The sequence below is a fragment of the Balaenoptera ricei genome, chromosome 4 (assembly GCF_028023285.1).
Source record: "Balaenoptera ricei isolate mBalRic1 chromosome 4, mBalRic1.hap2, whole genome shotgun sequence".
NCBI classification, from domain to species: Eukaryota; Metazoa; Chordata; class Mammalia; order Artiodactyla; family Balaenopteridae; genus Balaenoptera; species Balaenoptera ricei.
In genome coordinates this window covers 168,187-194,920 of record NC_082642.1, presented here as the reverse complement: position 1 = coordinate 194,920, position 26,734 = coordinate 168,187, and the positions used below count along the sequence as shown (strand labels likewise).

At 42.0% G+C, this 26,734-nt stretch overlaps 1 protein-coding gene and 1 long non-coding RNA gene across 2 annotated transcripts in view; one reads left to right on the top strand and one right to left on the bottom strand.

Annotated features, from left to right (window-relative positions):
* Nucleotides 1–1,077: 1,077 nt before the first annotated feature.
* The window catches only part of RARRES1 (retinoic acid receptor responder 1), a 41,277-nt gene continuing 15,620 nt past the window's right edge, over nucleotides 1,078–26,734 (bottom strand). The window contains exons 2-6 of the mRNA XM_059920035.1: nucleotides 16,147–16,209; nucleotides 13,555–13,738; nucleotides 9,875–10,011; nucleotides 1,939–2,001; nucleotides 1,078–1,859 (exon numbers count right to left, since the gene is read on the bottom strand). Coding sequence (XP_059776018.1) covers nucleotides 1,710–1,859; nucleotides 1,939–2,001; nucleotides 9,875–10,011; nucleotides 13,555–13,738; nucleotides 16,147–16,209 — 597 coding nt within the window. The 3' untranslated portion in view covers nucleotides 1,078–1,709. The remainder of the gene's footprint in view (nucleotides 1,860–1,938; nucleotides 2,002–9,874; nucleotides 10,012–13,554; nucleotides 13,739–16,146; nucleotides 16,210–26,734) is intronic.
* Nucleotides 1,212–7,328, top strand: LOC132364470 (uncharacterized). Its single transcript, XR_009502809.1, has 3 exons — nucleotides 1,212–2,602; nucleotides 6,333–6,423; nucleotides 7,158–7,328. It is a non-coding gene; the product is annotated as an uncharacterized LOC132364470 (long non-coding RNA).

Genomic DNA, 26,734 nt, shown 5'->3' with positions numbered 1-26,734 from the left:
GTTTAACTTATAGGTTTTGTAAATTTATAAATTAGGTAATTTTTTTTTTGTATGTCGTATGTGTAGAATTTGCCTTCATAATCTATTATACCGAAATCTGTTAAAGGGTTACCACCTTAGCTTCCGTACCTGATTGAATTATGGTCACATTTGTGAACCTAATCTCACTAATTTAAAATGCCTTTACAAGGATGAGAGGACTTTTAGAAAGTTGAGACAAGAAAGGTGAAACCCCTTTCTAGCTCTTAACGTGACACTGAAAGATTAAAAATCACAGGACATTGAATATGCTCTTATAATGCTCTTGGCACATTTTTTTCAAGATATTTAGGGAAATTTCAGTTAGAGGAGTTTATTACTTGGTTCTGGCATTGTTTATCACTAGATTGTTTGATATCTTAGGGAAAGTATTTTCTCTGTATTATCAAATATGTGGGAGATCTGATGTTTTCTTTAAATGATTGTTTCCAGTGCTTTGGAAAACTTACAGTCCTTAACTCCAGAGGATGTTGGGAAGATGAATGCAAAGGGGTTGGGGTCTTAAACAGAATAATACATGATCTGCCTCTGCTAAAAAGTAACAGTATAATTCATCTTATTTTTATTTTGTAAGAGTCCATGTCTTAAAATTTTTTCTATTTAGTATAAACTTTTTTCAGTTTTCTAATACAGACATAAAGGTAACATTTTGGTATGTTTTAAAAAGGCTGATGCTTCCTAACTAATTACTGATCAAGGAACCCGGCTAAAGGTTTTGAGACATGAATATAAGCATTCCATTAAATACTAATTTTGAGAGGCAAATGCTGGCCACGTTTCCTGGATCAATTCTTCCTGCCTTGGGGAGGTACTCCACAAATCTGATAATGGTACGTATTGTTTGTTTTTATAAATTACTTAGGCCAACACTGGGTCCAAGTTGTCCTTATAAATGAAAATTGTAAATACTTTATGTACTTTCAGCTACATCACTGTTCCATTTAATACATGTTTGCAGACACTTGGCTTTATCTCTGAGACACTTTTTATTTGTAAAATTTTTATTAATATATAAATATCCTTTAATTCCAGCTTTGCACAGATTTTGCCTATATAGACAAATCTCTACAAACACATGTAACACATTTTATTTAGAAACAAACATTTATTTAAAAGTAGATATCAAATTTAAAAGGAATACTTGCTCAAAATCATAAAAAATAGTAAAGTTCCTTTTAAACAGGTAATATTTTCCCTACAGTTTGCTTTCACTGAAATATATTATCTTTTTTACATACTAGGTAGAAGCAATTTAACAACAGAATAGTTAGCTACAATATGTTCAAAATATTGGGAAATGCAGATTTATAGATGTGACCATCAATTTTATTTTGTTATGTTTTTTAAATACTTACTGGTCCAGCTGCAGCATACACTAACTGACTTGGTTTTACATTTTAGGGCTGAAACCCTGAGGAACCTGCGGAGTAACTGTTTAGCACTGAGCAGAGTTCAGTATGCATGTGCTCCCAGAGTTAAAAACTAAACCAAACCAATTGAAAAACAAAAATCCCAGTATCTTTTAATTTTTGAGTATTTACTTGTAATCACAGGCTTTCCCAAATTATTAGAATGCCTTATACCTTGGCTATTTTACTAGAATAATGATTTAGGTTATTTAGTATAGTCATTTTGCTCAGAATTTGGTATAAACAGATCTTTTTTGCTTTTCAGAAATTACTAAGCTCTGTCGGTGCCACAGCTGATCCCTCTTCAGTTCCAGAGGCTTCTTCTGGTGTCTGTAGCTCTTGACAGTGGTACTTCACCTTCAGTGGTTTGCCGGGGTACCAGACCAAGTGAATATGACAGGGAATCATTTCCTGGGAAATAAGAGTTCTGAAATATTATGATCTGCAAAAACTTCTGGTTTAAACAGTTCTATATACCATTTTGTTTTACCTGTGTTGAGAATTCATGGAGTAGAACAGTATAATCAAAATCAATTGCATCTTCATTTGTTTTCTAGAAGAAGAAAGAAAGAGTTAGTGCGATAGATAGTGTGGGTTTATATTAGCTTAGAATTTGGAAGGCTCGTCTTATATCACCTGCCTCCTCTTTGATGCTAGCCTCATCTCCTTTGGTGGTATCCTGCATTAAGATGTGAAAGCTGTTGATTCTTACTGTTTTGCCACTGTCATGATAATCTAGTAAGGTCTTTCTGTCCCTTTTTCTCTCTAATATTTATGGGTTTTGATGGAGATTAAGGTCTATGAGAATAGGGAGAATCTTTTGACAACCTCAACCTAAGGAATCTAGATACTGTATATGCACCTCAAGCTGATTTATAGCCCTGATATGCCAGGCAGTAAGACAAGGGGCAGGGCAATCAGGATTTCTAGAAGGACACCATGGGCCAGGTTCTCTGCTAGGCACTTTATACATGTTCTCATGGAATTCTCCTGTCTTGCAAGAATATGTATTATGAGCCTTCTTTTACAGGGAAGGCAACTTGAGGTTACAGCTAGTAGGTGACAAGTGGGGATTCAAACCCAGATCTACTGACTCCACCACCGACATCCTTCATGCTGTACCACACTGCTTCTAAAACCAGCACATTTTATAGGTAAGCAGGCAGTCTCCCTCAGCTCTTTTATTCTCTTGATTTCTATAAATTTTAAGAGTGACTAAACTGATTTCCTGCTTTCTTTTTGACAGTTAACTGTTTTGAGGGGAAAAGGTTGGGGCACAAAAGTGCTTATCCCTTTACTAGTAAAAATGGAAGAGAAGGAATAAAAAAATTAATTTGGATTATGATTTTAATCTACCAGGCTTTCACTGAGACTAAGAATATGCAAAAACAAAAAGGACTTGATATTAAGTTTTGTCTTCCCTTTGCTTACATTGATGAAGACTTTTACAAGCCATGAAATTTCCATCAGGTGGAGGGGGTACTGGAGGGATATGATACAAGAGAGGGCCTGGATCAATCAGAAATTGACTGCTTTTCTGTGGTGCTTTGTATCATTGGGTAGGTTTCCCTTCTGCCTAGCAGTGTACCCATGAATGGTGAAAGTAAATATCCAGAACACAGGCTGCAAAGTCAGAGAATTCATGAGAGAAAATTTAGCATCTTTTATCTAAAGGAACAGTTTCTGGAGGCTCCAGTTATCAGTTGGGCGTTGCTGGGTTTTGGGGGGTGGATTTAGCCTTGTCTGACTCTCATTTGGTGACGATGTTGACCTTGGACTATATTGACACAGCTGGTTGCTGTGCTGTGTAATTTTTGTCTCAGACTTTTGTGCTGCTTGCACTTTTTCTCAAGGTCTGTTTACCATGTATTTCTACAGTTAAAAAATTGGTCTTATAAAGTGTTTTTTCAGGACAGTGCCTCTTTCTGTTTTTGAAAATAGCATTTCTTAAGGAAATCATGGCAATCTCCAGATTTTAGGCAAAAAGGAAGAAAGGCTTGAAACAAATGATGGCGTTCCAAGTCCATTTGACAAACTTCTGCTCAATACAAAGTGTTACCCATTTTTTAATAATCCAAACAAAAATTTGGATTATAATGCTTGGGCACCCTCGACATTTAATTAAGACCTTCCTCAGTAAGGCTACTGAGACACACCGCATGTTTCTGTTCATAGATTCTTCCTCCTTCAGGGGGAAGCGCCCTTAGACCAAACCAAACCAGGGCTTATTAAAGAGCTGCAGCCCAGACATGGCGCAGCCCAGCCTGGCAAAGTACCCAGGGGGCACTGCCCACACCAAGCAAGGCTCTGCCAGGAAGCCATCATTTTTAATACTCAGAAATAATCTCCTTGGTTTTGTTCAAACCATCACATATGTCAAATCCTTATAGTCCAAATTGATGATTTACTGTCACATTTTTCTGATAACTTAGCACTTTAATCTTCCTAGAGATAGAATGAAGTATTTGGTTTCCTTATACTTACTCGTGACCTACCCTTCCCCTACTGCTCCCCTCCCCACTAAAAAAAAAAAAAAAAAGGAATGATCCCTAGCAGAACCAGTGTGGTTTTAGTAGAGAATAAGTAGGCTTAGGTTATTAATATATGCTATCAAAAGTTGATTATTTTTAATTGAAGTTTAGTTGATTTATAGTGTTGTTAGTTTCTGGTATACAGCTAAGTGATTCAGTTATACATATCCTTTTTAATATTTTTTCCATTATGGTTTATTACAGGATATTGAATCTAGTTCCCTGTGATATACAGTAGGTCCTTGTTGGTTATTTTATTTTATTTATTTTCTAAATTTATTTATTTATTTTTGACTGCGTTGGGTCTTCGTTGCTGCACTCAGGCTTTCTCCACTTGCGGCGAGCGGGGGCTACTCTCCGTTGCAGTGTATGGGCTTCTCATTGCAGTGGCTTCTCTTGTTGCAAAGCACGGTTTTAGGCGTGTGGGCTTCAGTAGTTGTGGTGTGCAGGCTGTAGAGCACAGGCTCAGTAGTTGTGGCGCACGGGCTTAGTTGCTCCACGGCATGTGGGATCTTCCCGGACCAGGGCTCCAACCCATGTCCCCTGCACTGGCAGGCAGATTCTTAACCACTGCACCACCAGGGAAGTCCATATCTATTTTATATATAGTAGTTTGTATCTGTTAATCCCAAACTCCTAATTTATCCCTCCCCCACCCCCTTTCCCCTTTGGTAACCGTAAGTGTGTTTTCTATGTCTGTGAGTCTACTTCTGTTTCGTAAATAAGTTCATTTGTGCCATATTTTAGATTCCACATATAAGTAATAGCGTATGGTATTTGTCTTTCTCTTTCTGACTTATTTCACTTAGTATGAGAATCTCTAGGTCCATCCATGAAGCTGCAAATGGCAAAATTTCATTCTTTTTTAAGGTTGAGTAGTATTCTATTGTGTGCGTATACCACATCTTTATCCATTCATCTGTCGATGGACACTTAGGTTGCGTCCAAGTCTTGGCTATTGTGAATAGTGCTGCTGTGAACATTGGGGTGCACGTATCTTTTCGAACTATAGTTTTCTCTGGATATATGCCCAGGAGTGGGATTGCTGGATCATATGGTAACTATTTTTAGTTTTTTAAGGAACCTCCATACTGTTCTCCATAGTGGCTGTACCAATTTACATTCCCACCAACGGTTGTAGGAGGGTTCCTTTTGCTCCACACCCTCTCCAGTATTTGTTATTTGTAGATGTTTTAATGATGCCCATTCTGACCAGTGTGAGGTGGTACCTCATGGTAGTTTTGATTTGCATTTCTCTAATAATTAGCAATGTTGAGCATCTTTTCCTGTTGGCCATCTGTATGTCTTCCTTGGAGAAATGTCTATTTAGGTCTTCTGCCCATTTTTTGATTGGGTTGCCTTTTTTTTTGTTGTTGTTGTTTATTTATGGCTGTGTTTGGTCTTTGTTTCTGTGCAAGGGCTTTCTCTAGTTGTGGCAAGCGGGGGCCACTCTTCATTGCGGTGTGCGGGCCTCTCACTATCGCGGCCTCTCTTGTTGCGGGCCTCTCACTATCGCGGCCTCTCTTGTTGCGGGGCACAGGCTCCAGACGCGCAGGCTCAGTAATTGTGGCTCACAGGCCTAGCCGCTCTGCGGCATGTGGGATCTTCCCAGACCAGGGCTCGAACCCGTGTCCCCTGCATTAGCAGGCAGATTCTCAACCCCTGCGCCACCAGGGAAGCCCTGGGTTGTTTTTTTGATACTGAATTGTAGGAGCTGTTTGTACATTTTGGAAATTAAGCCCTTGTTGGTTGCATCGTTTGCAAATATTTTCTACCATTCCGTAGGTTGTCTTTTCGTTTTGTTTATGGTTTCCTTTGTTCTGCAAAAGCTTATAAGTTTGATTAGGTCCCAGTTGTTTATTTTTGCTTTTATTTCTACTGCCTTGGGAGACTGACCTAAGAAAACATTGCTACAATTTATGTCAGAGGATGTTTTGCCTATGTTCTTTTCAAGGAGTTTTATGGTGTCAAGTCAAAAGTAGATTTCTTAGCAGAATAAGGTAGATACGATGGTTTCTGTAATGTACTGTTGGCTAATGGAGGCCTCTAGTTAGGGTGAAGACTTGGGCTGGCTGCCAGTGATGGGCTGCCGGTTAGATAGTTTGGGATGCTGACAGTATCTGGTACTGATGAGATTTGGAACAATGCTGGAACAGTAACAGTTTTACTTTTCTCAGTTCACATTAAAGAAAGGCTAAAGGGTGTCAGGAAAGTCCTTATCCGTTTTTTTTTTTTCTAGCCATCAGATATCTCCCCTGCCCTCGGCTTAGTCCTTATGGTTTGGGAATGACATCTGTTCTTCAGTCCTAAGGCAGTAACTGCCAGTAAGATGGGTCTTATATTTGTATTTCAGCTATTTCTTAGCCTACTCTTCTCTCAGGCTGTGTTCATTTGGGGCTGTGAAGTTTATAAGGCTGCACTGCCTTACACAATTGGATTAAAAGGTGAGTTTATCCCTGAGTGCAGAGATAGTAATTCCCACCCAGAAAGCTTTTGGAAAAAACTATAATCCCTATAGATTCCTGAGCTACCTTGGGCCATGGACACCTCCAGTCACTCCCTGCTTCTCTGTCTTTGCTTTGTCAGCCCTACTGTCCTGCTTCTAGTCTCCAGGGACTGTCCCTAGACTTTCTGATCGTAGTGACTTTTTTAGAAATTGTTGCTTGTTTTGCTTGTTGTTATGTTGCTTATTTTTCTGAAAGATCACAAGAATCTTTAGTAGCCACCAAATAGCAGAATTTGAAAATCTATGTGGGTATGTGCATGCTTTTATTTAAGAGAACGCTAATCTTGGAAGCTAAGCAGGGTTGGTCCTGGTTAGTAACTTGGATGGGAGGCCGCCTGGTAATATTGGGTGCTGTAGGCTTTTTTAAAAAAAACTCTAATCTGAAATGCATATCAACCTTAATCCAAATTTCCCAATTGCTTCAGTATTTTAGATTTATGTTAGTTTCGAGGGCTTCATTCAATAAGCTTGTTGACCCTCATTTCATAGCCCTAAGAGAAGAAGTGATTTGCCTTAGGTGACCCAACCAAGTCAGCTGCATCTTCAATTATTACTTATTATTTATCTAAAACCCAGACACCACAGGGTAAAAAAATCTAAAAGTCCTGTTCCCCCTGCATTTTTGTTTTCTTAGCTCTACAATTACATTTGTCCCCACTTTCCCACTTGCAGGGATATTAATGGACAGATGATGGACATCAAAGACAGACTGGCTAGAATGAGCGAGAAACGGGGCTGCTGTTTTCAAACCATAGTACGTCCTGGTGTTTACTTAGGTGATGTGTCATTTATAAATGCAAAAGAAGAATGGAAAACAATGCCATTAAAAGATCCTAAGTTTTTCTCTTGTGTCCCTGTTGCTCTATTCCTATTGAGTTTTCCTCTGACATTCATTAAAATTAGTTCTATTATCTTGACGCCATTTTCTACACTAAACAAAAAATTTCCCCTAAAACTTCTCAGTTAAAGGAAAAGCCTTCTGTTGAGGATGTGATTGTCTTGGTAGACGAGAGAAACTTTTTACCTGCAGCCAAAGAATCGGTGCTGTGCCCTAACTCCTGGTGTAACAGCAGTCAATTACACGGCTGTTTCTATCAAAGCCACTCCATAGGGGAAAGAAACGTTTATTTCGATAAGTAATGAAACTACATTTCAAACAGTTGTCTGCTTTACAAGTGGCCTTTGAAAGGTACACCAAGCTATTACCGGCATGAATAATGCTGACTGGACGCCAGGCAAATCCTTGTACTCAGAAGATACTCACTGATATCCATCCATGGTGAATCTACTGCTTCAGCCACCCGTGAAGAAAACGATGTTTAGAAATTTGTACTTACGGTTGGCTCAGCCTGCCTCTCTGAGTAGTTGATACTGTTTGTTTACTCTGGAAATGCCCCTCTCTCTCCACATGACATTTGCCTGACAAAGCCCCCCACTCAGCCACCTCCTTGTCCACACCCAACCAGTTGACTGGCCCTTCTCTAAATTTGTGACCACAGACCTTCAGAGGCCTGCAGTGCTGCGTGATGCTCGAATCCACGCACTCCCACCCCCCACCACCCCACCTCCTGTTTCATCCTTACGCTCAGCTGGTGACTTTGCCTCATTTTTCACTGAGAAGACAGAAGCAGTCAGAATAGACCTTCCACAGGCTACCACGTGATACCCACCCTCCTACCAGCATCTGTGCCACACCTGAAAGCCTTCAGGTGAACTCTGTGCCCTTGTCCACAGTCATCTCCTGGATGGATCATATCCTCTCTTTATCTCCTCAAAGATATTAACTCCAACAAGTCTTCCTTCTCTTCCCTACAAGTCCTACTTTGCCCCTCTCTACTGGATTTTTCTCATCAACATATAAATATGCTGTTAAATCGCCCAATCCAAAAATACAACGGAAAACCCTCCTTCAACCCTGTGCTTATGCATCCTCCAGCTCTAGCCCCCTCCCTCCCTTTTACTCCCCTTTATAGCTAAATTCCTTGGAAGACATGGAGTGTCCACTTCCTCTCCCATTCTTTCCTGAACCTATTCTAATCAGGACTTTGCCCACACTGTGCCAGTGAGACAGCTCTTGATAAGCTCTCCATCTCCTTCCAGCTTGCCTAAATCTAATGGTCAATTCTCGGTCCTCATCTTTCTTGACTTTCCAGCAGCATTTGATAGTTAGTCAATTCTCATCCTTGAAACACTTTTTTTTTCTATCTCTAAACCCTCTAAAGTTGGAAGTGTTCCAGGACTCAATCCCTACATAACCTTTCTCTGTTTACACTCATTCTCTCATCTCATCCACTCTTGAGGCTTTAAAAACCATCTATGTGGTGATGACTCCAGCCTAGACATCTCCCCTGAACTTCAGACTCTTATGTCCAGATGACGATACAAATTCTCTACTTGGTTATGGAATTTAGAATGCTCCGACTCAAGCTAATTTCCACCCAAATCCGTTCCTCTGTAGTCTTCCCCAATCAGTAAGTGAAAACTCTATCCTTCCAGTTACTCAGGCCAAAATCATAAGAATCATCCTTGACTTTTCTCATTCTTGGATATATCCATATCTAACCCATCAACAAATACTGTTGGTCTACCTTCAAAATGCAAACACTTCTCACCACATCCACTGCTGCCACCCTGGTCCGAGTTACCACCAGGCCTTGCCTAGGCTACTGCAATACATTACTGCTCTCCTTGCTTCCACCCTTGTCTGTCTATGGTCTGTTCTCAACACAGCAGCCAGAATGATCCTGTTGTAAGTCAGATCGTGTCACTTCTCTGCTAAAAACTCTGTAATGAGTAAAAGACAGGGTCCTTCTAATGGCCTTCCATGAACTGATCCCCTCCATCCGATCTCATCTCCCGGCACGCTCCCCTTGCTCACTCTCTTGCAGCCATACCAGCCTCACTGCTGTTTCTGCAACCCATCAGCCACAATGCTGCCTCCGTTCCCTCTGTCTGAAATGCCTTCCCTTCTGGAGGCGTGGCTCACTCTCACTTCCCTTAGGCCTCTGCTCCAGTGTCACCTCTGCTCAAATTATAGGGGCCTTGCTTTGGACTAAAGTTTAATTCTGTCAATACCCTGCATTCCCTTTTCCCTACTTTATTTTTCTCCATAGCACCTACCACCATTTGATACAAATTTACTTGTTTATCGGCTCAGTGTCTTTCTTCTCTCGCTAGAATTAGTCTCAATAAGGGCACCTACACTGAGTTTTTTGTTTAGTGCTATATCCTCAGTCCCCACAACCATACCTGGCATTCAGATATTTATTGAGTTAATGAAATGCAATTAAAACTCTTGCCACAGAACTAGAAGTTCACATTAATTTAGTCTAAGAACATTGCATTGGTTGTATTGCTTGTGGTACAAGTTAATTGTCAGTTTTTCTTACCCACTGCTTCACACTGCTGAGCTGTGCCATGTAGTAGTGTAAAAACTGTGTTGTCTTTTCCCACATCACGTAAGAGCTGCCCAGAAAAGCTAAATCCCAGATGGGTCTCAGAGAGGGATCAATATGTCCATGACTATCTGAGGGCACAAAAAAAGTACATTCATATTAAGACATTTTCAGGACAAAATATTAAAAGTTTCAGTAGTGAAGTGGGACTCGCATCTGTTTCTGCATTGTATGGAATCTTACATGTTTCAACTTGCTCTGCTAAGTAAAGCTACTATAAAACAGTTTAAGGGCTATTTGCTGTACAATATAAATGCAAACTAAGAGCTATAATGATACTCAAAGTTAATCTAAAACCTTTAATCTAAAATCTTTTAATTAGATGGAAACATCTATCAGTTATCTTCTCCACATTACCTTCTGGTTTGGGTCTATAGTCAATGTGCTGGTCTTTGACAATCTAGCAAACGTCTTTGTCCTTCTCTGATCCTTGGTGTTAAAGCTAATCTGTGTATTGGCAGCATCTGTCACTTTTTTGACCACATGAAGAAATCAAGTGGGTTTTTCCTGTGGCATTGTTTTTGGAACTGCAATCTTTTTAATTCAACAAACATTTATAAAAAATCTACTTAATATCAGATACTGCTATAGGTAGGGATACAATGACTAATAAATTACCTCTTGTGACTTTTAGGAACTCAAATTTTAGCAAGTAATTTATGAGCTATTCATGGACCATCATTTATGCAGTTTGAAAGAGATAGTGTATATTAAAGCCCAATAATAGTATAATATGTGAGGAATACGAACAGCTTATTAGGAAATGAATCCTTCTTAGTAAAATAATCTTTCGCATAAATTCTGCTCTGTATTGGTAGAACTAGACTTGGCTGGTTTATAGTGATAGTCAATTCAAAAGGCATTCATTGATTGCTTGGGTGCTGTGAGATGCAAAGAGAGGCCCTACCCTCCACTTGACAGTGTGGAAATGCAGCTGACACCTTCCTTAAGAAAAAGGGAGGATCAGAGAGCTGAGGGGACACAGGGAAGGGGGAGGTTTCTTTGGGCTGAAGAGGTTGGGGACAGCTTCACAGAGATGAGATTTGAGCTGAGCCTTGAATTCCTGTCGTGTGTGTGGAAGTGAGAGAGTGACAGACTTCCTTCGTCTTACGGTGCCACTAGGAGTTTAACTGGTGAGATCAAAATGAATTACCATAGAAGAAAAATTAGTTACACAAAATCCTGTGAATAAAGAGGACAACTGAAAGTTATAAATGCCAGTAGCACTGCTACAGAGTCACTTAGGACTTTGGTTATTCCCAGGTCCCCAGTCTTTTCTTTTGTATGTCATATACTTGGGCTCATCTATAGGAAGTTTATGAATTCATTAGAAGAGGAGACATTTTTACTCTTCATAAAAACCAGACAACTACTTTTTTTAGGGGAAAAACAGTGCAGAGCAAGGATATCCTAAAATGGATTAGATCTTCTCACTTAGTAGTTATAGGGAAAACTGCTCAACAAATACCCTGAATTGATTAAATACTGAATGGGATCTGCTGAGATCTGAACTGGCTGCTCCAACATAGGTTTTGATTCAACTTATCTAAAACCAAACCTTTTCAGTTTTAAGTAGATAATTTTAGATATACAGGCTATAAGCACCATTAAACATCTCTGCTGAACGTCAAGTGACAAGAGAACTTGTAGATTTTGTTGATGAAGACATGCCCTATGTTAAGCAAACACTTTCTCGAAGCTTCATAGCAGCCACATGAAGTTAGACTGTTATAGAATAATCCTTGTGGGCATACAGGACTTAACTGAACATGATCCCGTTAACCTGCGTTATTAAAAATTGTCCAAAATCTAGAGGTCCTGTGGCAAAAGGACTGAGACCCTTTCAAAGAAAGAGTCCAATACGATTTCTAAAATTTGTGTTTTAAGAAGAATATACAAAACCCTATTTCCCCAACTAATGCTAATGAGGGGCCCAATCCCTAAATAACCGTAGATTTTAAGTATTAGTCATTGGCCCATTTATTTCAGGCAGTTAAATATAAACAAATGCTACTACAGTGTAAGATTCTGAATTTTCTTCATAATTCTTTGGAACAGGATTTAATCCAAGTTGTCAAAGAACTATAATGCGAATGAGCCAAGCTTCTGAATTTGAGAAACGCAAGGAGCAGTATCCCACCTCCGGGTTTTTCAGAACACTTAGTCTCAGTAATGGATGGGACACAGATGCAGCCAGAAATGGAGACCACAGGTCCTCCACGCTGACACGGGTCTGTCACAGTCTCCGGGCAAATGAGTGAACTGAGAGAGAGACAGTGGGACAGGGAGTGCTGTGGTGGTCAGATGTCAAGCTTAATACCCCAATGCAAGTCCAGAGATGACTTCTGTGGTTTTGGAGATTGGATTTGCCGGTAAGTGCCGAGTGTCAGCTGCTGTCCACATACCCTGCTGAGTGCCAGCGCAAATGGGCTCTGCTTCACTTCAGCTGAGTCACTTCAGAGGCAGGGCTCATTTCTTATAAGAGACGGCACCACTGCCCATTAGCTCTGGACCTAAAATGAGATCAGCTTGACTCCACTGCAGCCTCCCAGCAAGGCCCTGAGACGGCGCGCCCGGCCCTGGTGCAGAAGGCCGTGATGCACACGACAGAGGCCCTGGATGGGGCCCCGTCACCTAACGTTTCCAAAGCCACCACCAGAAACCTCTAGAATTTTTCTCCTCAGCTTCTGGACTCAACCCTGAAAACTGCACCCCTACGTGTGGGTCTTGTTGCAAAGACCTCCACCTCTTCTCCCTGGAGTCCGGCTCTTGCCCTGCCCTGCATCTGGGATGAGAAGTGGGCAGATTAAAGGGGCACAGATAGTTTTCAATGGAGTCACTATATTGCACTCGAGGGGGAAAATAGGAAAAGGATACTTCTGAATTTTGTTCAAATAATCAGGTGTACCACATTCTGTAGCTGAATTAAAGTGCCATTTGGGGGATACATTTTTAGATGATCATTTTTAAAAAATCTTTATTGGAGTATAACTGCTTCACAATACTGTGTTAGTTTCTGTTGTACAACAAAGTGAATCAGCCATATGCATACATATATCCCCATATCCCCTCCCTCTTGAGTCTCCCTCCCACCCTCCCTATCCCACCCCTCTAGGTGGTCACAAAGCACGGAGCTGATCTCCCTGTGCTATGCGGCTGCTTCCCACTAGCTAGCTATTTTACATTTGGTAGTGTATATGTGTCCATGCCACTCTCTCACTTTGTCCCAGCTTACCCTTCCCCCTCCCCGTGTCCTCAGGTCTGTTCTCTAGTAGGTCTGCATCTTTATTCCTGTCCTGCCCTTAGGTTCTTCATAACCTTTTTTTTTTTTTTTTTTTTTAGATTCCATATATATGTGTTAGCATACAGCTTGTTTTTCTCTTTCTGACTTACTTTACTCTGTATGACAGACTCTAGGTCCACCCACCTCACTACAAATAACTCAATTTTGTTTCTTTTTATGGCTGAGTAATATGCCATTGTATATATGTGCCACATCTTCTTTATCCATTCATCTTTCAATGGACATTTAGGTTGCTTCCATGATCATTCTTTTTAAGATGTAGTAATAACATGCATTCCTGAATATAGAAATTCCAGATATTGGTTCATACCAGGTATGCTGACTACATCCAAGAGGTTTTGAAGTTGCTTCATGTACTTGTAGAGCCGATAATCTTCTTCTTGTCTTGTCTTCTTCTCAATGAGCCGAGTACATGTTATATTAATGGCCGGTCTGGGTTTCTCGTTCCTGAAAAACACTCGAGCAGAACATTTCCCCAGACGTTCCTTACCTTCCTAAAATAAAGATTTTGGAATTAGAATGGTTCCTTATCACTCCCCACCCACTCCAATGAACAACACACACAAGATTGGGGAGTTCCTTGTACATGGCAGGTATGCACTGGCATCCATATGTAGTATTCTTTGTAGAAAATGATTTTTGTGCTCACAGCCAAACACAACAATCTTCAGTCTTTGCTGTCATTTAAAAAACTCCTGCTTTCTGATGGTGCCCTTATGAAAGAATGCTGGGCCTCTTCCAAAGAGATACCACTGACATCTGTGAGTGCTACTAGGCTCAAACCTCTAGCTAGGATAGACGTACCTTCCTCTCTACTGTGGACCAACCAACATCATGCTTACTTGGCCCTCAAGCTGGCCAACTTGAACCAAAAGGAAGCTGATTCCCATCAACACAAATGACAGTGTCTTCATGCTGCCTGATGAATTCAGTCCTCTTACTCCAATTTTACAGTTTAAGACTGAAGTTTAAAGAGGAACCTACTCCATGTCTCACAGCTAGTAAGTGGTAAGCCAGGACCTGAGCTGTGTCTGTGTGATGCCAGGGCCCCAGCTCTGTGAGAACTCCATCTCTCTACTCCGAGGTCTAATCTGGAAGAAGTGGAGGGACAGATCACCCAAATGAGACTGATTCAACTACCTGAGTGACCGAGGGAAGTCTGCTTGCACTCATATTTAAAGGTAGACACACTGAGTGTTCTGGGATCTCCCTCACTTACTTTCCAATCCAGAGACACATGGAGCTGGGTAGCTGGATGCTTTAAGTAGACATCAAGGGTACAACTCATTTCTGGGACGGCGCTTCTCCACTCTTTTAGGTCACTGATTCCTTAACCTGACAATAAAAGCCAGGGAACCGCTTCCCAGAAAAATGCACATTCACTCATGCCATCCACTGGGCCTAGAATCTGAGGAAGTCCGTGGCGGCACTCAAAACCCATTCATGGGCCCCTAGTTAAGAACTCCTGTTACAACATGGTTGGTTGAGCAATTGAGTTCTTTTCACTTTTACAGTCATTTAAACTGGGTGGAGTCCCAGTTAAAACAACCAAAAAGAAAAAGCCCACAATGAAACAAACCGTACTTAAAATTGGATCTGCTAAATAAGCCCCCTCCTTGAACTAATGCAAAAAACTGAAATAGGCGTTCCAATGGGCAACGTCTTCTCCCGTGAGTGCTGGTTTACAGGAGAGCAAATTTAAGTGGTACATTAAAATCCTAATTATCGGTGCAATACAGGAAAACGGTGAAGAGGCTTATGAAAGGCAGAAGACAGGGCTGGTACGTGGGCTCTTTTGATGTCAAAACCGTTTCCAGGGAAGAGAAAAGGCAATAGGTATTGTCCCCTTTTGTTTTTCTTTCCCTTTCCCCCCAAACAGCTCCACAGAATCAAAACAGTTGCCAGAAGATGAAAGAACTCTCCCTACCTCCCAAAAGGAAGCATTTCAATTAGCTAGCCCTTCAGAGAAGCACAGTTGGTCAAAGTAATCTAGTAATTGTTTTCCTTTTAGCTTTAATCTAACACTTCCGTTTGCAACACAGAAACCAAAAGCACCTTCCTTATGCTTTAAGAAAACGTTAATTCTTAGGTCAATTAGCAAAGTTGGCGTAGTGTTTTCTTGTCAGAACTTGTTTGTGAATACTGGTAAGCTTTCTTCCAGAAGCATCAGCCGGAGGGGTTATGCCTTCTCCGAAGCTCCGCCTTCCTGAGACGCCGTAATGCCGATGCTGCCTGCTCATCCCCCGCGCTGACTCGGCGCCACACAAAGGGGTTTGGGCTGGTCCCTCCACCCCGGTTCCAGGTGCTGCCTCCCAGCCTGGCCCAGCACCGGGAAGTCCATCTGGCTCTAATTTCTGTATGAGTCCTCTGTTTGCTCTCTTATTGAGAAGGGGGAGGTGGTGGGGAAAGGAAACTTGGCGACCATGGCCCGCTGGGTCAGAAGGAGAGGCTGAAGATGCCTGCGGCGCACGTGGGCTGCTCTGAGTTGCGGAATGCCTCTGTGCGTGGAAGCTCCTGGGGGCGGCCTCGTGCTATGCTGGCCCGCTAACGAGAAATGCCACCAGCTGACAGGAGGAGAGCAGGTTGGCATTTGAGAGTGAGTCATTCTGGGGATTCGGAGGTGCTAGGGAAGGGCACCGGGTCCAAAGGGGGTGTGAAACGCCCTCCCAGCGGCAGGAGGGGACGACGGCTGTGTGGACGCGGTAAAAGGAACCCTGAGACCATGAAGTGGTCCTGCCTACCGCTGTCTTCAATTCTTGAGAACAAATAGAAGACAAAGCAGGAAAGAAAATTTAAAAAAAAGGCAAACCTCCAGGTCACTTACATATTAAGATTCTCACTTAAAAAAAAAAAAATTCATACAAGTTGTTAATAGGACACTTCACAAACCATGGCAGCTTACCTCTGGGTTGTAGAGCTCCGTGGTAAACGCCAGGTCAACTTTATATTCCTTCTTTTGATTAATCTGAAACACAGAAGTAGAACTTTAGCCTCGTGGAAGCTCTGTTAACACCTTCATATCCAAGAACCACTCGCTCTCTGGGAATAACATGACGTGCAAATGGCAGCTCTAGCATTCATACCTGAACAAAATCGGTGATTTTTTACAAAGAGAAAAGATCCCAAATTTGGGGCTGATCACGACACTCTGCTGGCTGATTTGACAGCTACTCACAAGGAGGGAGGCTGAGAGGGGGGAAACAGTGGTCCTGAAGCTACAAGTAGGCTTTGTGGAAGCAGCTAGATGAGAAACAGACATGAGCACACAGGGCTGAGGAGCGGGGTCCTTCCTTCCTTCCCCAGCTGTGGAGTGCCCCTCCGCGCCCTGTGCTGGGCGCTGGGCCCCATCAGCGGCCCCTCCTCCTGCCACTCACAGTTGAACACGGGATGCAGCGACAAAGGTGCGCCCAGTAATAAATAATGGGTTTTCAGATGGTGATGAGTGAAGAAAGAGAGTGGTGGGGCAGAGTGGCTACTTCTCTTAAGGTGGTCAAGGAAGGCATCTGGGAGGCGGAGACCTCAGCTGAGGCCGAAGGGACAGTATGGAAGCAGCCACGCCCAGACCCGGGGCAGGCGGGGGGCACCCACACGTGAGGCCAGAAGTGGGCTCCGTGATGGGCCCGAGTCTGGGGCAGGGTGAGTTAGCCACACAGAGGAATCCTCAGATGTTATGGTCTCCCCTTTCTTCGCAGCTTTCACAGGCTGGCATACTTCTAAACTTGGGGAGTGCATGTTTAACCTTTTTAAACCTTTGAACTGACTCCAGTGCATAGTTTTAGAGTATATATACCCATATCATTGAAGCACATTAGACTGTTTAGAAGAACTTTATGTTGTTGGCCTTTTTTTTTTTTTTTTTAAACACCACAGTGACCATTCAGTAAATGGAGTGTTTTCTAGGGAAGAAAGGAAACTTCCGCTGCCTGGAGCTGAAGTTATTTCACATAGTGTTGATTAAGTTAGACTCTGGAAACAACAATTTCCCTTGAATCAGGAACACAACAACCAAACAGGGTTAACTTATTTTAAGTAGACCAGATATCATCTATTCCTATCACAGATTTTTAAAAAATTCTGGGAAACCAGAGAATGGAGGGTGAGGATTATGTGGCAATTATTTATGTAAAGAATATTTAAACATGTGGATATATGGATAGTGCTGGGAGACAGGGTGGGGGGCACCCAGAGCACGTGTACGAGAGCAGTTTGCTTAGGGCTCATTTTCAATCTCGAAACAAGCTCTGGTGTAAGCTGAAACATTGATTTCAATCACAAATTCATACAAATTACAGAATTCATACAAGTCTGTCTTCTCATTCACTTTTTGCCACCTATTATGCCAGGCACCAGAGATATCCAAGGAAACAGAACATCCAGTCCAGCTTGACCAGAAACCTACTTCCTGTGTGGAAACAGGCATGTCAACAGCTACACAGTGCAGCTCACCTATGTGGCCAGAGCTGCACGTGTGCCGGGCGCTCAGTTTAGGGGGGCTTATCTAGAGCAAGGGGCCCAGGCGAAGATGTGGGAATGGAGTGCAGGGGCTGGCGTTCCAGGGAAGGCGGCGAAGCTAGAAAAAAGGCTGTCTGGGGAGGCTGGCGCAAGGTCACAAAAGCCTCTTTTTTTGTAAAAAAGTTTGGGATCAACTTGGAACTTGATCCCAAAGTCTGTGGGAGCCCCAGTTAACATAATGCAGTACTTAGGCTGTTGTGGACAGTAAGACATGGCACAAATAGAGCTTCGACTGTGCCTGGGTCGGGGTAAAAGTCCAATGTATGCTCACTCTTTTTATCATTATTAAAACCTATTCAAGCCCACAGCTAACATCATTCTCAATGGTGAAAAGCTGAAAGCATTTCCTCTAAGATCAGGAACAAGACAAGGATGTCCACTCTCACCACTTTTATTCAACATAGTTTTAGAAGTCCTAGCCATGCAATCAAAGAAGAAAAAGAAATAAAAGGAATCCAAATTGGAAAAGAAGTAAAACTGTCACTGTGTGCAGATGACATGACGCTATACATAGAGAATCCTAAAGATGTCACCAGAAAATTACTAGAGCTCATCAATGAATTCAGTAAAGTTGCAGGATACGTGGGAATTCTCTGGCGGTCTGGTGGTTAGCACTCGGCACTTTCACTGAAGAGGGCCTGGGTTCAATCCCTGGCCGGGGAACTAAGATCCCACAAGCTGCACAGCGGCAGCCAAAAAAAAATACTACAATGAGGTATCACCTTACACTGGTCAGAATGGCCGTCATCAGAAAGTCTACAAACAATAACTGCTGGAGAAGGTGTGGAGAAAAGGGAATCCTCCTACACTGTTGGTGGGAATGTAAATTGGTACAACCACTATGGAGAACAGTATGGAGGTTCCTTAAAAAACTAAAAATAAAACTACCATATGACCCAGCAATCCCACTCCTGGGCATACATCCAGAGAAAACTGTAGTTCAAAAAGATGCATGCACCCCAATGTTCATTGCAGCATTATTTACAATAGCCAAGACATGGAAACAACCTAAATGTCCATCAACAGAGGAATGGATAAAGAAGATGTGGTACCTAAAAACAATGGAATATTACTCATCCATAAAAAAGAATGAAATAATGCCATCTACAGCAACATGGATGGACCTAGAGATTATCATACTAATGAAGTAAGTCAGACAGAGAAAGACAAGTATTATATATCACTTATATGTGGAATCTAAAAAGATGATACAAATGAACTTATTTACAAAACAGAAACAGACTCACAGACTTCAGAAACAAACTTATGGTTACCAAAGGGGAAAGGTGGGGAGGAGGGATAAGTTAGGAGTTTGGGATTAACATATACACATTACTATATATAAAATAGATATCAACAAGGACCTACTGTATAGCACAGGGAACTCTACTCAATATTCTGTAATAACCTATACAGGAAAAGAATCTGAAAAAGAATGGATATATGTATATGTATAACTGAACACTTTGCTGTACACCTGAAACTAACACAACATTGTAAATCAACTATACCCCAATATGAAATAAAAATTAAATTAAAAAAAATAAAATGCAAAAACAAAGGAAACAAAACAAAACGTATTCACATCAGGGAGGGAAAGAACTGTGCTGGAAAGCAGGGTCTGGCCCAAGGATGAGGCTAGGGAAGGCTGAGATACAGACTCCATCTAGCTTGTTTTTACGTTGGTTTTCTCCTGCCTAGAGCTCGCAGTGAATCATTAAAGGGTGTAAACAGGGCCTGCACGAAAGCGGCTGCACAAGGCGCCCCATATATCTGTCTCCAAGTCTCCTAAAGTTCAGTGTCCTCGTCGCCCCACCCGAGTTAGAGGAACACATGGAACACTCACCCGAGCCACGCGGGCACCAAGAGCTGAGACTCAAAGAAGGCAACACTTCCGCCAGCCGGCAGGTCTAAAGCCTAAATTGCTTGCTGCGCCAGTCCTAGGGCCCTCTGGCCTGCTGCATGCACGACCTAGGAGTCTGCCCTTCCCGTCCACTTAGGGGCCTAAGCTCAGCCTCCTACACAGGAGTCAGGATGCCCGTCAGGCTGCTAGCTGGGGGTGACTGTGGTGGGTGGTGAGGCCATTCATGAGAAGAGGAGGGGGCAGCAGGGCTGGCGCTGCATTCCTTGTGCTCAGGGACATGGAATACGGCCAGGAGGCAGCTGCACGTCATAAAAATAGATTCAGTAGAGGTGGTGGTTGAAGCCACGGAATTGGCTGCAATCCCCCCGGGGAAGGTGTATACACTGAGAAGAATCTTGAGGACCACCAATCTTCCCATCGGTAATAAACTGGGCACGCTTATTTGCTAGCCACAAGGATTCACAAAAATCTGCCTTATTCTTGATATAACTGTGCATATTTTAAATAAAGTACTTAAGATATTATTTGACTCAACATTTTTTTGAAAACACATGGAGGCAAAGTGATGTACCAGTACCTATTCTTTGCAGGGAAAGAAACAGGTGGATTAACCAAACCAAGGCTGTGAGCTGAATGGAGCTGTCTGGTTTTTTTGGCCGCACTGCACAGCGGCTTGTGGGATCTTAGTTCCCCTGACCAGGGATTGAACCCACGCCCCCTGCAGTGGAAGCATGGAGTCCTAACCACTGGACCACCAGGGAATTTCCCCGAGCTGTCCTTTTGAAGAGTAATTTTTCCTTCCCGATTTGATCTCCTCCTTTTGTTTTAATTAGGCACTCTTAAAGGCATCTACATTCTGTCCAAAATAAGATTTTTATATTTTTGGTTGTACTTTATCCTTTATCAAGACACAGCCCTTTTTGCTCCCACAAAGGCCTCTCCCGGCTCCCTTCCTCTGAGTCACAAGTTCCCCTGAGGCAGCTTTGCTGGTTCTCCTGAGATAAGGCGGCAGCCTCAGGCCTTGGGCAAAGCAGCACCAGCCAGGGCCTTCTTGTCTGGGACAAAGTGTCTCACACTCCTCAGGACATTTTAGGGCTGTGAGCTCCCTTCCGCTGCCTTTGATTAAACTATCCTGTGATAAAGAGGTCTTTGTAGTTCAACACCTACCCCAGGAGTTGTGAACGTGAGCGCAGGGCTAGGAGCAGGAGGACAGGGCACAGACAGTCACAGCCGCCCTCAGGGCAGTCAGGTGACAGGAGGAGAACTTCAAATAGATCGCTGTAGAGCTGATTATTTGATCATGGATGACTTAAGAGCTATGAAAGGATAACTGGAGAAGTGATCTAGTCTGGGGATCAGCGACGTGACATTTGAGCTGAACTCTGAACATTTAGAAGGAATTGACTTTGGGGTGTCAGGGTGAAGGTGGGGGGCTGGCAAACTTTCCACATGGAAGGAAGATGGGGCTGAAGGTGCTGGGGAGCAGCTGGGGGGCAGAGGGCAGGAAGACAGGGGCCAGGATCTGGAAGAGGCTGGCCCTGGCCGGGTGGTCAGGGGCCGTCCCTTGCAGGCTGCAGTAAGAGTTTCTTCCTAAGAGAAATGGGAAGCCACGAACAGGAAGGAGAGCTTTTTAAAGATCCCTCTAGCCCACATATGGAGAACTGGTGGCGCTGGAGTGAGGAGGGGTCCGGAGTGAATGCAGAGACTACAGGAGGCTCGTTGAGGGGGTGGATGAACCAGGGTGGGGACAGCGGAAATGGAGGGAAGTTTACGGTGGACAGATGTGGATGTGAGTCTTAACTAGCAGGTCAACATGACCAGTCACATCACTCAAGATTAGAAATAATCACTAGAATACATGTTTTGTATTAGGACAACATTATTATATGCACCATCATTTAAAGGACGCTTGTATTTATAGAACAACAACAACAGACACCCTCTAGGGCCTGTGCTGGGTGTGATTCTAAGCATATCACATGTTTTACCTGGGCTAACAGAGCTCTGAAGGCCTGTGCACAAGTGAATAATCGGGAGATGCAAGCTAAAGAAGCAGTGAGGGACCACTGTGCAACTGTTAGATTGGCAATAAATGAGAAAATGCATAGGGCCAACCCATTGGCCGGGTTTGGGGGGTTCATGGCTGATAGGGAACCACTGACTGAAACCGCCCACTCTGGCCAGGCACCATAGAAACCATTTGCATGAGTTACCTTGCGACAGGAGGTCCTGGTAAGGAACACAGAACAAGTCACCACCAACCGGAAGAATTCGGGAAAGGTCAAAAGGGGCGAGGAGATGCCAGTCCACGTGTCCTACCAACCTCCCAGAATCCTTCTCGCTGTTATCCATCTTGGCTGAGCAATGCACGTGCCACCAGGAAGGACCCTGAGTCTGAATGATTGGCCAGAGACAACCCCGAAACTAACCCCATCACCATAAAACCTGAGACTGTGAGCCACGTGGCAGAGCAGTTCTCCTGGACTCCCTTACCCTCCTGCTCTCCACCGAGGCCCCCCTTCCCAATAAAGTCTCTTGCTTCGTCAGCACGTGTGTCTCCTCGGACAATTCCTTTCCAAGTGTTGAACAAGAGCCGACTGCCCTGGAAGGGGTCCCCTTCCTGCCACATGGCTGGGGGGAGGTAGCCTGGTGCAGCCTAGCTGGAAGGCAGTCTGGCTGACTTGGTCAAATCAAGACTGCACACACCTTATGATCCAATAACCTACTGCTGGGTATGTATCCCAGACAAACTGTGATGCTGTTACAGGGGACTCGTGGGAGAATGTTCCTTGAGGCATCATCTGTGTGGTGGGAAGTGGGAGGCAATCTGGTGTGTGTCCCTTGGGGGCGGGCAGGTAAAATGGGGTTGCTGTGCAGCAGGGAAAGGGAGCCAACTAGCCATACGTACAGCAACAAAGAGAGATCCTCAAGGCTGGGAGTGCAAACAGAAGCAACAAAATGCATGGCAAAATACCACTTACAAAAATGTTTTAAATAAAAATTTGCATACACACACCAAAAATATCTTTTATAAGAGCACTTACAGACAGAAGAATATACATCAGCCCTTTTCAAAGTGGTTGCCCATGGGAGGGCAATGGAATCAAGGTGTGGACAAAGAATGTCACCTGCCATTTCAGTAAACACAGGATACTGCAGCCATAAAGCCCCTACAGTGCAACCCTGAGGGGAATTCAGGATGGAGAAAAACAGGATACTGGCCCTAGATAGTTAAGATGCATATCAAAGTAATAATTTCAGTGAGCCCAGACTCTTGCATCTTCCCCTACATAGAAAAGCACGAAACTCATTAACTTGAATACAGACTGAAAGTGAGGGGATGGAAAAAAATATTCCATGCAAATGGAAATCAAAAGAAAGCTGGAGTAGCAATACTCATCAGATAAAATAGACTTTAAAAGAAAGACTATTACAAGAGATAAGAGAGGACATAATGATCAAGGGATCAATCCAAGAAGAATATATAGCAATTGTAAACATTTATGCACCCAACATAAGAGAACCTCAATACATAAGGCAAATGCTAACAGCCATAAAAGGGGAAATTGATAGTAACACAAAAATAGTGGGAGACTAACACTCCACTTACACCAATGGACAAATCATCCAGACAGAAAATCAATAAGGAAACACAAGCCTTAAATGACATATTAGACCAGACTTAATTGATATTTATAGGACATTCCATCCAAAAACAACAGAATACACTTTCTTCTCAAGTGCACATGGAACATTCTCCAGGATAGATCACATGTTGGGGCACAAATCAAGCCTTGGTAAATTTAAGAAAATTGAAATCATATCAAGCATCTTTTCTGACCACAACGCTATGAGATTAGAAGTCAATTACAGGAGAAAAAAAAACTGTAAAAAACACAAACACATGGAGGCTAAACAGTATGATACTAAATAACCAGTGGATCACTGAAGAAATCAAAGAGGAAATCAAAAAATACCTAGAAACAAATGACAACGAAAACTTATGACCCAAAACCTATGGGCTGCAGCAAAAGCAGTTCTAAGAGGGAAGTTTATAGCAATAAAATCTAACCTGAAGAAACAAGAAAAATCTCAAATAAACAACCTAACCTTACATCTAAAGCAACTAGAGAAAGAAGAACAAACAAAACCCAAAATTAGTAGAAGGAAAGACATCATAAAGATCACAGCAGAAATAAGTGAAATAGAAACGAAGAAAACAACAGTAAAGATCAATGAAACTAAACGCTGGTTCTTTGAGAAGATAAACGATATTGATAAACCTTTAGCCAGACTCATCAAGAAAAAAAGGGAGAGGATTCAAATCAATAAAATTAGAAATGAAAAAGGAGAAGTTACAGCAGACACTGCAGAAATACAAAGCATCCTAAGAGACTACTACAAGCAACTCTATGCCAATAAAATGGACACCTGGAAGATATGGACAAATTCTTAGAAAGGTATAACCTTCCAAGACTGAACCAGGAAGAAACAGAAAATATGAACAGACCAATCACAAGTAATGAAATTGAAACTGTGATTAAAAATCTTCCAACAAACAAAAGTCCAGGACCAGTGGCTTCACAGGTGAATTCTATCAAACATTTAGAGAAGAGCTAACACCTGTCCTTCTCAAACTCTTCCAAAAAACTGTAGAGGGAGGAACACTCCCAAGCTCTTTCTACAAGGCCACCATCACCCTGATACCAAAACCAGACAAAGATATCACAAAAAAAGAAAATTACAGACCAATATCACTGATGAACATAGACACAAAAATCCTCAACAAAATACTAGCAAACAGAATCCAACAACACATTAAAAGGATCATACACCATGATCAAGTGGGATTTATCCCAGGGATGCAAGAATTCTTCAGTATACACAAATCAATCAATGTAATATATCATATTAACAAATTGAAGAATAAAAACCATATGATCATCTCAATAAATGCAGAAAAAAGCTTTTGACAAAATTCAACACCAATTTATGATAAAAACTCCAGAAAGTGGACATAGAGGGAACCTACCTCAACATAATAAAGGTCGTATATGACAAACCCACAGCAAACATCATTCTCAATGGTGAAAAACTGAAAGCATTTCCTCTAAGATCAGGAATGAGACAAGGATGTCCACCCTCACCACTATTATTCAACATAGTTCTGGAAGTCCTAGCCACGGCAATCAGAGAAGAAAAAGAAATAAAAGGAATACAAATTGGAAAAGAAGAAGTAAAACTGTCACTGTTTGCGGATGACATGATACTATACATAGAGAATCCTAAAACTGCCACCAGAAAACTGCTAGAGCTAATTAATGAATATGGTAAAGTTGCAGGATACAAAATTAATGCACAGAAATCTCTTGCATTCCTATACACTAATGATGAAAAATCTGAAAGAGAAATTATGGAAACACTCCCATTTACCATTGCAACAAAAAGAATAAAATACCTAGGAATAAACCTACCTAGGGAGACAAAAGACCTGTATGCAGAAAACTATAAGACACTGATGAAAGAAATTAAAGATGATACCAACAGATGGAGAGATATACCATGTTCTTGGATTGGAAGAATCAACATTGTGAAAATGAGTATACTACCCAAAGCAATCTACAGATTCAATGCAATCCCTATCAAATTACCAATGGCATTTTTTACGGAGCTAGAACAAATCATCTTAAAATTTGTATGGAGACACAAAAGACCCCGAATAGCCAAAGCAGTCTTGAGGCAAAAAAAATGGAGCTGGAGGAATCAGACTCCCTGACTTCAGACTATACTACAAAGCTACAGTAATCAAGACAATATGGTACTGGCACAAAAACAGAAACATAGATCAATGGAACAAGATAGAAAGCCCAGAGATTAACCCACGCACCTATGGTCAACTAATCTATGACAAAGGAGGCAAAGATATACAATGGAGAAAAGACAGTCTCTTCAATAAGTGGTGCTGGGAAAACTGGACAGCTACATGTAAAAGAATGAAATTAGAATACTCCCTAACACCATACACAGAAATAAACTCAAAATGGATTAAAGACCTAAATGTAAGGCCAGACACTCTAAAACTCTTAGAGGAAAACATAGGCAGAACAATCTTTGACATAAATCACAGCAAGATCTTTTTGGACCCACCTCCTAGAGTAATGAAAATAAAAACAAAAATAAATAAATGGGACCTAATTAAACCTAAAAGCTTTTGCACACCAAAGGAAACCATAAACAAAATGAAAAGACAACCCTCAGAATGGGAGAAAATATTTGCAAATGAAGCCACTGACAAGGGATTAATCTCCAAAATATACAAACAGCTCATGCAGCTCAATATCAAAAAAAAAACAAACAACCCAATCAAAAAATGGGGGGAAGACCTAAATAGACATTTCTCCAAAGAAGACATACAGATGGCCAACAAACACATGAAAAGAGCTCAACATCACTAATTATTAGAGAAATGCAAACCAAGACTACAATGAAGTATCACCTTACACTGGTCAGAATGGCCATCATCAAAAAATCTACAAACAACAAATGCTGGAGAGGGTGTGGAGAAAAGGGACCCCTCTTGCACTGTTGGTGGGAATGTAAATTGATACAGCCACTATGGACAACAGTATGGAGGTTCCTTAGAAAACTAAAAAGAACTACCATATGACCGGAAAGTACACATATGGTGCACATTTGGCAGTTGGTGGAATAGGCTGGGATTCTGAGAAGTCATTTTGTCTGGCTGTACCAACTCTCAGGGGCTTTGTCATCTTAACCTGTGCAAAAAAGGTCTTTACTTTCTTTGACTATTTTGGGGAGTAAAGTTTTCTCTTTTTTTTTGGCTGCACTGCACAGCTTGCGGCATCTTAGTTCCCTGACCAGGAATTGAACCCGGGCAGCCACAGTGAAAGAGCCAAGTCCCAGCCACTGGACTGCCAGGGGATTCCCAGGAGTAAACTTTCTATATCTTGTGTAGGCTTTGCACTCTCTTGTGGGGATGCCTCTTTCATCTTCCTAGTTTGAGTCACTATTAAGATATATCTTGTTAATGGCCAGATGATGGATCATTTAAATTGGAGAAACTTCAAAATTGGTAAATTTTTAGAGAGCTCTT